The sequence below is a fragment of the Engystomops pustulosus genome, unplaced genomic scaffold, assembly GCF_040894005.1.
Source record: "Engystomops pustulosus unplaced genomic scaffold, aEngPut4.maternal MAT_SCAFFOLD_114, whole genome shotgun sequence".
Lineage (NCBI taxonomy): Eukaryota > Metazoa > Chordata > Amphibia > Anura > Leptodactylidae > Engystomops > Engystomops pustulosus.
Window position 1 is genome coordinate 263,204 of NW_027284995.1, and position 16,174 is coordinate 279,377.

Here is a 16,174-nt window from a genome sequence, read left to right on the forward strand (position 1 = left end):
ATAGATGATTACAGCTCAGTGCAGGTCCCTTATACTGTACATTATAGATTATTACAGCTCAGTGCAGGTCCCTTATACTGTACATTATAGATGATTACAGCTCAGTGCTGGTCCCTTATACTGTACATTATAGATTATTACATCTCAGTGCAGGTCCCTTATACTGTACATTATAGATTATTACAGCTCAGTGCAGGTCCCTTATACTGTACATTATAGATTATTACAGCTCAGTGCAGGACCCTTATACTGTACATTATAGATTATTACAGCTCAGTGCAGGTCCCTTATACTGTACATTATAGATTATTACAGCTCAGTGCAGGTCCCTTATACTGTACATTATAGATTATTACAGCTCAGTGCAGGTCCCTTATACTGTACATTATAGATTATTACATCTCAGTGCAGGTCCCTTATACTGTACATTATAGATTATTACATCTCAGTGCATGTCCCTTATACTGTACAATATAGATTATTACAGCTCAGTGCAGGTCCCTTATACTGTACATTATAGATTATTACAGCTCAGTGCAGGTCCCTTATACTGTACATTATAGATGATTACAGCTCAGTGCAGGTCCCTTATACTGTACATTATAGATTATTACAGCTCAGTGCAGGTCCCTTATACTGTACATTATAGATGATTACAGCTCAGTGCAGGTCCCTTATACTGTACATTATAGATGATTACAGCTCAGTGCAGGACCCTTATACTGTACATTATAGATTATTACAGCTCAGTGCAGGAGCCTTATACTGTACATTATAGATTATTACAGCTCAGTGCAGGTCCCTTATACTGTACATTATAGATTATTACAGCTCAGTGCAGGTCCCTTATACTGTACATTATAGATTATTACAGCTCAGTGCAGGTCCCTTATACTGTACATTATAGATGATTACAGCTCAGTGCAGGAGCCTTATACTGTACATTATAGATTATTACAGCTCAGTGCAGGTCCCTTATACTGTACATTATAGATTATTACAGCTCAGTGCAGGACCCTTATACTGTACATTATAGATGATTACAGCTCAGTGCAGGTCCCTTATACTGTACATTATAGATGATTACAGCTCAGTGCAGGTCCCTTATACTGTACATTATAGATTATTACAGCTCAGTGCAGGTCCCTTATACTGTACATTATAGATTATTACAGCTCAGTGCAGGTCCCTTATACTGTACATTATAGATGATTACAGCTCAGTGCAGGACCCTTATACTGTACATTATAGATTATTACAGCTCAGTGCAGGACCCTTATACTGTACATTATAGATTATTACAGCTCAGTGCAGGACCCTTATACTGTACATTATAGATTATTACAGCTCAGTGCAGGACCCTTATACTGTACATTATAGATGATTACAGCTCAGTGCAGGTCCCTTATACTGTACATTATAGATTATTACAGCTCAGTGCAGGTCCCTTATACTGTACATTATAGATTATTACAGCTCAGTGCAGGTCCCTTATACTGTACATTATAGATGATTACAGCTCAGTGCAGGACCCTTATACTGTACATTATAGATTATTACAGCTCAGTGCAGGAGCCTTATACTGTACATTATAGATTATTACAGCTCAGTGCAGGTCCCTTATACTGTACATTATAGATTATTACAGCTCAGTGCAGGAGCCTTATACTGTACATTATAGATTATTACAGCTCAGTGCAGGACCCTTATACTGTACATTATAGATGATTACAGCTCAGTGCAGGAGCCTTATACTGTACATTATAGATTATTACAGCTCAGTGCAGGACCCTTATACTGTACATTATAGATTATTACAGCTCAGTGCAGGAGCCTTATACTGTACATTATAGATTATTACAGCTCAGTGCAGGACCCTTATACTGTACATTATAGATGATTACAGCTCAGTGCAGGTCCCTTATACTGTACATTATAGATTATTACAGCTCAGTGCAGGTCCCTTATACTGTACATTATAGATTATTACAGCTCAGTGCAGGTCCCTTATACTGTACATTATAGATTATTACAGCTCAGTGCAGGTCCCTTATACTGTACATTATAGATGATTACAGCTCAGTGCAGGTCCCTTATACTGTACATTATAGATTATTACAGCTCAGTGCAGGTCCCTTATACTGTACATTATAGATTATTACAGCTCAGTGCAGGACCCTTATACTGTACATTATAGATTATTACAGCTCAGTGCAGGTCCCTTATACTGTACATTATAGATTATTACAGCTCAGTGCAGGACCCTTATACTGTACATTATAGATTATTACAGCTCAGTGCAGGTCCCTTATACTGTACATTATAGATTATTACAGCTCAGTGCAGGTCCCTTATACTGTACATTATAGATGATTACAGCTCAGTGCAGGTCCCTTATACTGTACATTATAGATTATTACAGCTCAGTGCAGGTCCCTTATACTGTACATTATAGATTATTACAGCTCAGTGCAGGTCCCTTATACTGTACATTATAGATGATTACAGCTCAGTGCAGGTCCCTTATACTGTACATTATAGATTATTACAGCTCAGTGCAGGTCCCTTATACTGTACATTATAGATTATTACAGCTCAGTGCAGGACCCTTATACTGTACATTATAGATGATTACAGCTCAGTGCAGGTCCCTTATACTGTACATTATAGATGATTACAGCTCAGTGCAGGTCCCTTATACTGTACATTATAGATGATTACAGCTCAGTGCAGGTCCCTTATACTGTACATTATAGATTATTACAGCTCAGTGCAGGACCCTTATACTGTACATTATAGATTATTACAGCTCAGTGCAGGTCCCTTATACTGTACATTATAGATTATTACAGCTCAGTGCAGGACCCTTATACTGTACATTATAGATGATTACAGCTCAGTGCAGGTCCCTTATACTGTACATAATAGATTATTACAGCTCAGTGCAGGACCCTTATACTGTACATTATAGATTATTACAGCTCAGTGCAGGTCCCTTATACTGTACATTATAGATTATTACAGCTCAGTGCAGGAGCCTTATACTGTACATTATAGATTATTACAGCTCAGTGCATGTCCCTTATACTGTACATTATAGATTATTACAGCTCAGTGCAGGTCCCTTATACTGTACATTATAGATGATTACAGCTCAGTGCAGGTCCCTTATACTGTACATTATAGATTATTACAGCTCAGTGCAGGAGCCTTATACTGTACATTATAGATTATTACAGCTCAGTGCATGTCCCTTATACTGTACATTATAGATTATTACATCTCAGTGCAGGACCCTTATACTGTACATTATAGATTATTACAGCTCAGTGCAGGTCCCTTATACTGTACATTATAGATTATTACATCTCAGTGCAGGTCCCTTATACTGTACATTATAGATTATTACAGCTCAGTGCAGGTCCCTTATACTGTACATTATAGATTATTACATCTCAGTGCAGGACCCTTATACTGTACATTATAGATTATTACAGCTCAGTGCAGGACCCTTATACTGTACATTATAGATTATTACAGCTCAGTGCAGGTCCCTTATACTGTACATTATAGATGATTACAGCTCAGTGCAGGAGCCTTATACTGTACATTATAGATTATTACAGCTCAGTGCAGGAGCCTTATACTGTACATTATAGATTATTACAGCTCAGTGCAGGAGCCTTATACTGTACATTATAGATTATTACAGCTCAGTGCAGGTCCCTTATACTGTACATTATAGATTATTACAGCTCAGTGCAGGAGCCTTATACTGTACATTATAGATGATTACAGCTCAGTGCAGGTCCCTTATACTGTACATTATAGATGATTACAGCTCAGTGCAGGTCCCTTATACTGTACATTATAGATGATTACAGCTCAGTGCAGGTCCCTTATACTGTACATTATAGATTATTACAGCTCAGTGCAGGACCCTTATACTGTACATTATAGATGATTACAGCTCAGTGCAGGTCCCTTATACTGTACATTATAGATGATTACAGCTCAGTGCAGGTCCCTTATACTGTACATTATAGATGATTACAGCTCAGTGCAGGTCCCTTATACTGTACATTATAGATTATTACAGCTCAGTGCAGGACCCTTATACTGTACATTATAGATGATTACAGCTCAGTGCAGGTCCCTTATACTGTACATTATAGATTATTACAGCTCAGTGCAGGAGCCTTATACTGTACATTATAGATTATTACAGCTCAGTGCATGTCCCTTATACTGTACATTATAGATTATTACAGCTCAGTGCAGGTCCCTTATACTGTACATTATAGATGATTACAGCTCAGTGCAGGTCCCTTATACTGTACATTATAGATTATTACAGCTCAGTGCAGGAGCCTTATACTGTACATTATAGATTATTACAGCTCAGTGCATGTCCCTTATACTGTACATTATAGATTATTACATCTCAGTGCAGGACCCTTATACTGTACATTATAGATTATTACAGCTCAGTGCAGGTCCCTTATACTGTACATTATAGATTATTACATCTCAGTGCAGGTCCCTTATACTGTACATTATAGATTATTACAGCTCAGTGCAGGTCCCTTATACTGTACATTATAGATTATTACATCTCAGTGCAGGACCCTTATACTGTACATTATAGATTATTACAGCTCAGTGCAGGACCCTTATACTGTACATTATAGATTATTACAGCTCAGTGCAGGTCCCTTATACTGTACATTATAGATTATTACAGCTCAGTGCAGGTCCCTTATACTGTACATTATAGATGATTACAGCTCAGTGCTGGTCCCTTATACTGTACATTATAGATTATTACAGCTCAGTGCAGGAGCCTTATACTGTACATTATAGATTATTACAGCTCAGTGCAGGAGCCTTATACTGTACATTATAGATTATTACAGCTCAGTGCAGGAGCCTTATACTGTACATTATAGATTATTACAGCTCAGTGCAGGACCCTTATACTGTACATTATAGATTATTACAGCTCAGTGCAGGTCCCTTATACTGTACATTATAGATTATTACAGCTCAGTGCAGGACCCTTATACTGTACATTATAGATTATTACAGCTCAGTGCAGGAGCCTTATACTGTACATTATAGATTATTACAGCTCAGTGCAGGACCCTTATACTGTACATTATAGATTATTACAGCTCAGTGCAGGTCCCTTATACTGTACATTATAGATGATTACAGCTCAGTGCAGGAGCCTTATACTGTACATTATAGATTATTACAGCTCAGTGCAGGTCCCTTATACTGTACATTATAGATGATTACAGCTCAGTGCAGGTCCCTTATACTGTACATTATAGATTATTACAGCTCAGTGCAGGTCCCTTATACTGTACATTATAGATTATTACAGCTCAGTGCAGGTCCCTTATACTGTACATTATAGATTATTACAGCTCAGTGCAGGACCCTTATACTGTACATTATAGATGATTACAGCTCAGTGCAGGACCCTTATACTGTACATTATAGATGATTACAGCTCAGTGCAGGTCCCTTATACTGTACATTATAGATTATTACAGCTCAGTGCAGGTCCCTTATACTGTACATTATAGATTATTACATCTCAGTGCATGTCCCTTATACTGTACATTATAGATTATTACAGCTCAGTGCAGGTCCCTTATACTGTACATTATAGATTAATACAGCTCAGTGCAGGTCCCTTATACTGTACATTATAGATTATTACAGCTCAGTGCAGGTCCCTTATACTGTACATTATAGATGATTACAGCTCAGTGCAGGACCCTTATACTGTACATTATAGATTATTACAGCTCAGTGCAGGTCCCTTATACTGTACATTATAGATTATTACAGCTCAGTGCAGGACCCGTATACTGTACATTATAGATTATTACAGCTCAGTGCAGGAGCCTTATACTGTACATTATAGATTATTACATCTCAGTGCAGGTCCCTTATACTGTACATTATAGATTATTACAGCTCAGTGCAGATCCCTTATACTGTACATTATAGATTATTACAGCTCAGTGCAGGACCCTTATACTGTACATTATAGATGATTACAGCTCAGTGCAGGTCCCTTATACTGTACATTATAGATTATTACAGCTCAGTGCAGGTCCCTTATACTGTACATTATAGATGATTACAGCTCAGTGCTGGTCCCTTATACTGTACATTATAGATTATTACAGCTCAGTGCAGGACCCTTATACTGTACATTATAGATGATTACAGCTCAGTGCAGGAGCCTTATACTGTACATTATAGATTATTACATCTCAGTGCAGGTCCCTTATACTGTACATTATAGATTATTACAGCTCAGTGCAGGTCCCTTATACTGTACATTATAGATTATTACAGCTCTATTCTCGTCTCCTTCCCATGGATGATACAGTTCAGTAGATGGTTGGACAGGGATCATCCTGCGCTGTGTTATTATTATGAATAGTCGGCTAAATGGTTAATGCTCAGCATTATTATAGGATAATATGTATTATGGTTTCTCTACTCTGGCCCTATCTAGTATATAGCATATAGTCCAGTAGTATGTAGTGTATAATATACTGTATATGCTGGCGTGCACGGTATTATTATAGATTACAACACATTATAGTTCAGCTCCTGATGCCAGGATCCAAATCAGTGTATTGTACAGGATAGGAATTAGATCACAGCAGTATATAGTATAGTATATCCCTGTATACAGTATATAGTATAGTATATCACTGTATACAGTATATAGTATAGAAGATCATTGTATACAGTATATAGTATGGAAGATCACTGTATACAGTATATAGTATAGTATATCACTGTATACAGTATATAGTATAGAAGATCATTGTATACAGTATATAGTATAGAAGATCACTGTATACAGTATATAGTATAGAAGATCATTGTATACAGTATATAGTATAGAAGATCACTGTATACAGTATATAGTGTAGCAGATCACAGCAGTATATAGCATAGTAGATAACTGTATACAGTATATAGTATAGAAGATCACTGTATACAGTATATAGTATAGAAGATCACTGTATACAGTATATAGTACAGTAGATCACAGTATGCAGTATATAGTATAGAAGATCACAGCAGTATATAGTATAGAAGATCACTGTATACAGTATATAGTATAGAAGATCACAGCAGTATATAGTATAGAAGATCACTGTATACAGTATATAGTACAGTAGATCACAGTATGCAGTATATAGTATAGAAGATCACAGCAGTATATAGTATAGAAGATCACTGTATACAGTATATAGTATAGAAGATCACAGCAGTATATAGTATAGAAGATCACTGTATACAGTATATAGTACAGTAGATCACAGTATGCAGTATATAGTATAGAAGATCACAGCAGTATATAGTATAGAAGATCACTGTATACAGTATATAGTATAGAAGATCACAGCAGTATATAGTATAGAAGATCACTGTATACAGTATATAGTACAGTAGATCACAGTATGCAGTATATAGTAGTTTACAGCATTATGTAGTATAATAGATCAAAGCTACACTATAGTGTCCAGTATATAGCATAGTATATCACTGTATACAGTATATAGTATAGCAGATCACTGTATACAGTATATAGTATAGAAGATCACTGTATACAGTATATAGTATGGAAGATCACAGCAGTATATAGTATAGAAGATCACTGTATACAGTATATAGTATAGCAGATCACAGCAGTATATAGTATAGTATATCACTGTATACAGTATATAGTATAGCAGATCACAGCAGTATATAGTATAGCAGATCACTGTATACAGTATATAGTATAGCAGATCACTGTATACAGTATATAGTATAGAAGATCACTGTATACAGTATATAGTATAGAAGATCACTGTATATAGTATAGAAGATCACTGTATACAGTATATAGTATAGCAGATCACTGTATACAGTATATAGTATAGAAGATCACTGTATACAGTATATAGTATAGAAGATCACTGTATACAGTATATAGTATAGCAGATCACAGCAGTATATAGTATAGTATATCACTGTATACAGTATATAGTATAGCAGATCACAGCAGTATATAGTATAGAAGATCACTGTATACAGTATATAGTATAGCAGATCACAGCAGTATATAGTATAGAAGATCACTGTATACAGTATATAGTATAGAAGATCACTGTATACAGTATATAGTACAGTAGATCACAGTATGCAGTATATAGTATAGCAGATCACAGCAGTATATAGCATAGTAGATAACTGTATACAGTATATAGTATAGAAGATCACTGTATACAGTATATAGTATAGCAGATCACAGCAGTATATAGCATAGTAGATAACTGTATACAGTATATAGTATAGAAGATCACTGTATACAGTATATAGTATAGAAGATCACTGTATACAGTATATAGTATAGCAGATCACAGCAGTATATAGTATAGAAGATCACTGTATACAATATATAGTACAGTAGATCACAGTATGCAGTATATAGTAGTTTACAGCATTATGTAGTATAATAGATCAAAGCTACACTATAGTGTCCAGTATATAGCATAGTAGATAACTGTATACAGTATATAGTATAGAAGATCACTGTATACAGTATATAGTATAGTATATCACAGCAGTATATAGTATAGAAGATCACTGTATACAGTATATAGTATAGAAGATCACTGTATACAGTATATAGTATAGAAGTTCACAGCAGTATATAGTATAGAAGATCACTGTATACAGTATATAGTACAGTAGATCACAGTATGCAGTATATAGTAGTTCACAGCATTATGTAGTATAGTAGATCAAAGCTACACTATAGTGTCCAGTATATAGCATAGTATATCACTGTATACAGTATATAGTGTAGTAGATAACTGTATACAGTATATAGTGTAGTAGATAACTGTATACAGTATATAGCATAGGAGATCACTGTATACAGTGTATAGTTTAGTTGATCACAGCAGTATTGATCAGTGCAGGTATGAATGTGGTTATAGTATAATATAATAATATAGATTATAGCGTATGATCCTGATCCCTACTACCAGTTGCTATTAATAGAGTACACAGCCCCCAATCCAGTGCAGTATATAGCATCAGAGGGCAGTATATAGCTCAGCATTGTCCTGCACAGTATGCGGGTGTCTATAGTATAGATTATAATGATTACACCTCATGTGCTGTCACCTGCTGCCCCTTCCATACTCAGACGGTAATATATAGCACATAGTCCAGAATGGCCCAGGATGGAGACTATACTATAATGGTCTACTGTAGATTATAATGTATATAGCATCGAGTCCATCGCTTTATACAGTGTGGAAGACTACAGTACAGTGTGAATGGCGCCTACAATGCATTGTATAACACAGTATAGTGGAGGGTATAGCTCAGTATATTGTATAGTACATTATATATTATAAAATAGTATGTAATTCATATATACAGTAGTATAATACAGCTCAGTATATAGGAATATATAGCAATGCACAGTTCTATAGCTTAGCAAAGAATAAAGCAGCTGTAGCATAATACCCAAAGCAGATGGTGGATTATAATGTATATATCACACAGTATAGGACAATGCACAGTGCAGCAGGGTATAATACACTGGTATATTATAACACACTAATGTATAATATAACAGATCAAAGCAGTAAGAGACAAACGTGACCCAGCAACCCCCAGGATCATCAGCTGCATTCAGGTCACCCGAATACTGACCCGACTACAGCACAGGGGTAACAGCAGCTCCCAGGCTAGGCACACGTTATAGTGTCATGTTCTGCCTGAATAGGAGCCTCGGGTTTATGGGGTGAGGTGGGTGATACGACCCTCGGATGTGGGGTTCCAGTTTCTGTTTGGTTGTCGGGACGTCTATCCGGAGCTGTGGGGATCGGAGGCTCAGATGCTGCTGTCTGGCTGGAGAGGGGTCAGCATTACAGGTGTCCATAGCCTGCCCTGGGAGCAGGGGATGGGGGCACTAAGGATCACAGGGAGAAACATTTCCAGAACATTATGGGGTCCTAGAGAACAGGTGATGGGGCATAAAGTGCCAGGATAAAGTGCTACCAGCTGCAGACGTAAGTCCAAACCCAAACTCCTGCACTATCCTCCATCTCCAGCCTGGACTCCTGTATATCCCCGGGAATCCTCCATCTCCAGCCTGGACTCCTGCGCTATCCCCGGGTATCCTCCATCTCCAGCCTGGACTCCTGCACTATCCCCGGGTATCCTCCATCTCCAGCCTGGACTCCTGCACTATCCCCGGGTATCCTCCATCCCCAGCCTGGACTCCTGTATATCCCCGGGTATCCTCCATCCCCAGCCTGGACTCCTGCGCTATCCCCGGGTATCCTCCATCCCCAGCCTGGACTCCTGCACTATCCCCGGGTATCCTCCATCCCCAGCCTGGACTCCTGCACTATCCCCGGGTATCCTCCATCCCCAGCCTGGACTCCTGTATATCCCCGGGTATCCTCCATCCCCAGCCTGGACTCCTGCACTATCCCCGGGTATCCTCCATCCCCAGCCTGGACTCCTGCGCTATCCCCGGGTATCCTCCATCTCCAGCCTGGACTCCTGCACTATCTCCGGGTATCCTCCATCTCCAGCCTGGACTCCTGTATATCCCCGGGTATCCTCCATCCCCAGCCTGGACTCCTGTATATCCCCGGGTATCCTCCATCTCCAGCCTGGACTCCTGCACTATCCTCCATCCCAAGCCTGGACTCCTGTATATCCCCGGGTATCCTCCATCTCCAGCCTGGACTCCTGTATATCCCCGGGTATCCTCCATCTCCAGCCTGGACTCCTGCACTATCCTCCATCCCAAGCCTGGACTCCTGTATATCCCCGGGTATCCTCCATCTCCAGCCTGGACTCCTGCGCTATCCCCGGGTATCCTCCATCTCCAGCCTGGACTCCTGTATATCCCCGGGTATCCTCCATCCCCAGCCTGGACTCCTGCACTATCCCCGGGTATCCTCCATCTCCAGCCTGGACTCCTGTATATCCCCGGGTATCCTCCATCTCCAGCCTGGACTCCTGTATATCCCCGGGTATCCTCCATCTCCAGCCTGGACTCCTGTATATCCCCGGGTATCCTCCATCTCCAGCCTGGACTCCTGCACTATCCCCGGGTATCCTCCATCCCCAGCCTGGACTCCTGTATATCCCCGGGTATCCTCCATCTCCAGCCTGGACTCCTGCACTATCCCCGGGTATCCTCCATCCCCAGCCTGGACTCCTGCGCTATCCCCGGGTATCCTCCATCTCCAGCCTGGACTCCTATATATCCCCGGGTATCCTCCATCTCCAGCCTGGACTCCTATATATCCCCGGGTATCCTCCATCTCCAGCCTGGACTCCTGTATATCCCCGGGTATCCTCCATCTCCAGCCTGGACTCCTGCACTATCCCCGGGTATCCTCCATCTCCAGCCTGGACTCCTGCACTATCCCCGGGTATCCTCCATCTCCAGCCTGGACTCCTGCGCTATCCCCGGGTATCCTCCATCTCCAGCCTGGACTCCTGTATATCCCCGGGTATCCTCCATCTCCAGCCTGGACTCCTATATATCCCCGGGTATCCTCCATCTCCAGCCTGGACTCCTGTATATCCCCGGGTATCCTCCATCTCCAGCCTGGACTCCTGCACTATCCCCGGGTATCCTCCATCTCCAGCCTGGACTCCTGCGCTATCCCCGGGTATCCTCCATCTCCAGCCTGCACTCCTGCACTATCCCCGGGTATCCTCCATCTCCAGCCTGGACTCCTGTATATCCCCGGGTATCCTCCATCTCCAGCCTGGACTCCTGTATATCCCCGGGTATCCTCCATCCCCAGCCTGGACTCCTGCACTATCCCCGGGCATCCTCCATCTCCAGCCTGGACTCCTGCACTATCCCCGGGTATCCTCCATCCCCAGCCTGGACTCCTGCACTATCCCCGGGCATCCTCCATCTCCAGCCTGGACTCCTGCACTATCCCCGGGTATCCTCCATCTCCAGCCTGGACTCCTGCGCTATCCCCGGGTATCCTCCATCCCCAGCCTGGACTCCTGCACTATCCCCGGGTATCCTCCATCCCCAGCCTGGACTCCTGTATATCCCCGGGTATCCTCCATCCCCAGCCTGGACCCCTGCGCTATCCCCGGGTATCCTCCATCTCCAGCCTGGACTCCTGCACTATCCCCGGGTATCCTCCATCCCCAGCCTGGACTCCTGTATATCCCCGGGTATCCTCCATCTCCAGCCTGGACTCCTGTATATCCCCGGGTATCCTCCATCTCCAGCCTGGACTCCTGCACTATCCCCAGGCATCCTAGCCAGGACTTTTGCACTATCCCCGAGAGAGTTTTGTCTACTCTCTGCTTCGATCCCTGCTCACCCCTTGTATCCTCCATCTCCCTGCTATGCCCTACACATATCCCCGACACCTGCCCTCTCCCCGGGCATCCTCCACCTCTCCTGCGCTCCTGTACTGCCCCTGAGCACCCTCCAGCCCAAACACCTGCAGTATCCCGGGCATCCTCCATCACTTGGCCGATCCCTGCTCTCTCTCTCTGACTCCTGTCTAGACTCCTGCGCTCTGCTCCAGCAGCTGCATTGGCACCGGCATCCTCCATCCTCCAGTCTGTGCCCCGTGCCTACCCTCTCCCCGGGCATCCTCCATCCTCCAGTCTGTGCCCCGGTGCCTACCCTTTCCCCGGGCATACTCCATCCTCCTGCCCCGGTGCCTACCCTCTCCCCGGGCATCCTCCATCCTCCAGTCTGTGCCCCGGTGCCTACCCTCTCCCCGGGCATCCTCCATCCTCCAGTCTGTGCCCCGGTGCCTGCCCTCTCCCCGGCCATACTCCATCCTCCAGTCTGTGCCCCGGTGCCTACCCTCTCCCCGGGCATCCTCCATCCTCCAGTCTGTGCCCCGGTGCCTACTCTCTCCCCGGGCATACTCCATCCTCCTGCCCCGGTGCCTACCCTCTCCCCGGGCATCCTCCAGTCTGTGCCCCGGTGCCTACCCTCTCCCCGGGCATCCTCCAGTCTGTGCCCCGGTGCCTGCCCTCTCACTGGGCATCCTCCATCCTCCTGCCCCGGTGCCTACCCTCTCCCCGGGCATCCTCCAGTCTGTGCCCCGGTGCCTACCCTCTCCCCGGGCATCCTCCATCCTCCAGCCCCGGTGCCTACCCTCTCCCCGGGCATCCTCCATCCTCCAGCCCCGGTGCCTACCCTCTCCCCGGGCATCCTCCAGTCTGTGCCCCGGTGCCTACCCTCTCCCCGGGCATCCTCCAGTCTGTGCCCCGGTGCCTACCCTCTCCCCGGGCATCCTCCAGTCTGTGCCCTGGTGCCTACCCTCTCCCCGGGCATCCTCCAGTCTGTGCCCCGGTGCCTGCCCTCTTCCTGGGCATCCTCCAGTCTGTGCCCCGGTGCCTACCCTCTCCCCGGCCATACTCCATCCTCCTGCCCCGGTGCCTACCCTCTCCCCGGGCATCCTCCAGTCTGTGCCCTGGTCCCTGCTCTGCCCCCGGGCATCCTTCTTCCTGCCGCCCCGATCCCTTCTCTTCCCCCCGGGCACCCTCCTGCCCTCTCCCCGGGCACCCTCCTGCCCTCTCCCCGGGCACCCTCCCCGCTCCTTACCGTAGGCGCCTTGTCCTGTGCCGGATCCGGGGAGGAGGGTGAGGAGCAGGATCCCGAGTATCTCCATGCTGGAGCGGCCGCAGCATCAGCCCGGGATCAGTGCAGGAATCCGGGGAGTCTCAGCACATCCATCAACTCCGCCAAGTGCAGCCCCCGATGTCCTCACACCGGACCCCCCGAGATCTCAGACCCCCCGACCACAGCCGCGATCCTGCAACAAGTGTCGGCTGCTCCCAGCATCAGCTCAGCCTCGGTGCCGGGGATGCAGGGGTTAATCACACGGAGAAGGGGGGCGCATGTGCAGTCCGCAGGGGTTAATCTTGTACAGTTCCAAAGAGGTAAATCCTGTCCAGCTGAAGGGGTTAAGGATCCAGTGCCTGGAGGAGCTGCAGGGGTTAATCCATGGGCTGGAGGAGCTGGCTGTTGTGGGGTGCAGGGGTTAATCCTGGGGGTGCAGGGGTTAATCCTGGTGGCAGCTGTGGAGGAGCTGCGGCTGCGGTGCTCTGTGCGCTGTGCTCTGCGCTCCCTCCAGTTTATATGAAGAGACTGAAGACCAATTACATGATGTGAGCAGGAGAGGAGCAGCCTCCACCCCAAATCCCGGGGCCTCCCCCAGGACCAATTAGAGAGGCTCCAGCCCTGGATAGAGGGGATGCTGCCTCCTCCTCATCTGCTGGGCCAGGAGGGGGCACAACTGCCCACACAAGACTCTCTGTACGGGGGGCCCGGCAGGGAAGGGGTTAACTTCCACAGTCCCCGAACTTGTTGCTTCCAAATGAATTGCAGCCCCCACAGTCTCCCTGCCAGGGGGGCTCAGGCATCAGGCCTTGGGCTCCCTCCTAAATCTAAGGTCAGGATGAAGGAACTGATGAGATTGTACCGAAAACCCTGTAGCTGAGAGTCACCCGGAGAATGGCCCTGCACCTCCAACGTCAGCCACTAGGGGCGCCGTGCAGCCGCTGATCTGAAGGAGAGAGACACCTGCTCAATGCGAGAGCCGCCGGCTGCTATGTGTGCGGAGACTCCAGGAGCCCCTCACTGTACCCCACCCTCCCCACCCTCACCCCTCACTGTACCCCACCCTCACCCCTCACTGTACCCCACCCTCACCCCTCACTGTACTCCCACCCTGACTGTACTCCACCCTCCCCACCCTCACCCCTCACTGTACCCCACCCTCACCCCTGACTGTACCCCACCCTCACCCCTGACTGTACCCCACCCTCACCCCACACTGTACTCCCACCCTGACTGTACCCCACCCTCCCCACCCTCACCCCTCACTGTACCCCACCCTCACCCCTCACTGTACTCCCACCCTGACTGTACTCCACCCTCCCCACCCTCACCCCTCACTGTACCCCACCCTCACCCCTGACTGTACCCCACCCTCCCCACCCTCACCCCTGACTGTACCCCACCCTCACCCCACACTGTACCCCACCCTCCCCACCCTCACCCCTCACTGTACCCCACCCTCACCCCTGACTGTACCCCACCCTCCCCACCCTCACCCCTGACTGTACCCCACCCTCACCCCACACTGTACTCCCACCCTGACTGTACCCCACCCTCCCCACCCTCACACCTCACTGTACCCCACCCTCACCCCTCACTGTACTCCCACCCTGACTGTACCCCACCCTCCCCACCCTCACCCTGAATGTACCCCACCCTCACCCCTGACTGTACTCCCACCCTCACCCCTGACTGTACTCCCACCCTGACTGTACCCCACCCTCCCCCTGAATGTACCCCACCCTCACCCCTGACTGTACCCCACCCTCCCCACCCTCACCCCTCACTGTCTCTACTCTACCCTGACTGTACCCCACCCTCACCCCTGACTGTACCCCACCCTCCCCACCCTCACCCCTCACTGTCTCTACTCTACCCTGACTGTACCCCACCCTCACCCCTGACTGTACCCCACCCTCCCCACCCTCACCCCTCACTGTCTCTACTCTACCCTGACTGTACCCCACCCTCCTCAACCCTCACCCCTGACTGTACCCCACCCTCCCCGTCTCTACTCTACCCTGACTGTACCCCACCCTCACCCCTCACTGTACCCCACCCTCCTCAACCCTCACCCCTGACTGTACCCCACCCTCCCCGTCTCTACTCTACCCTGACTGTACCCCACCCTCACCCCTCACTGTACCCCACCCTCCTCAACCCTCACCCCTCACTGTACCCCACCCTCACCCCTGACTGTACCCCACCCTCCTCAACCCTCACCCCTGACTGTACCCCACCCTCACCCCTGACTGTACCCCACCCTCCTCAACCCTCACCCCTGACTGTACCCCACCCTCACCCCTGACTGTACCCTACCCTCACCCCTGACTGTACCCTACCCTCCTCAACCCTCACCCCTGACTGTACCCTACCCTCACCCCTGACTGTACCCCACCCTCACCCCTGACTGTACCCCACCCTCACCCCTGACTGTACCCTACCCTCCTTAACCCTCACCCCTGACTGTACCCCACCCTCACCCCTGAC

The 16,174-nt window shown here is 46.3% G+C and overlaps 1 protein-coding gene across 1 annotated transcript in view; it reads right to left on the reverse strand.

Annotated features, from left to right (window-relative positions):
* MDGA1 (MAM domain containing glycosylphosphatidylinositol anchor 1) overlaps positions 1 to 14,197 on the reverse strand; it is a gene marked incomplete at its 3' end in the record, with an annotated part of 232,098 nt that extends 217,901 nt beyond the window's left edge. The window contains exon 1 of the mRNA XM_072131647.1: positions 13,667 to 14,197. Coding sequence (XP_071987748.1) covers positions 13,667 to 13,733 — 67 coding nt within the window. The remainder of the gene's footprint in view (positions 1 to 13,666) is intronic.
* Between the last annotated feature and the right edge of the window lie 1,977 nt (positions 14,198 to 16,174).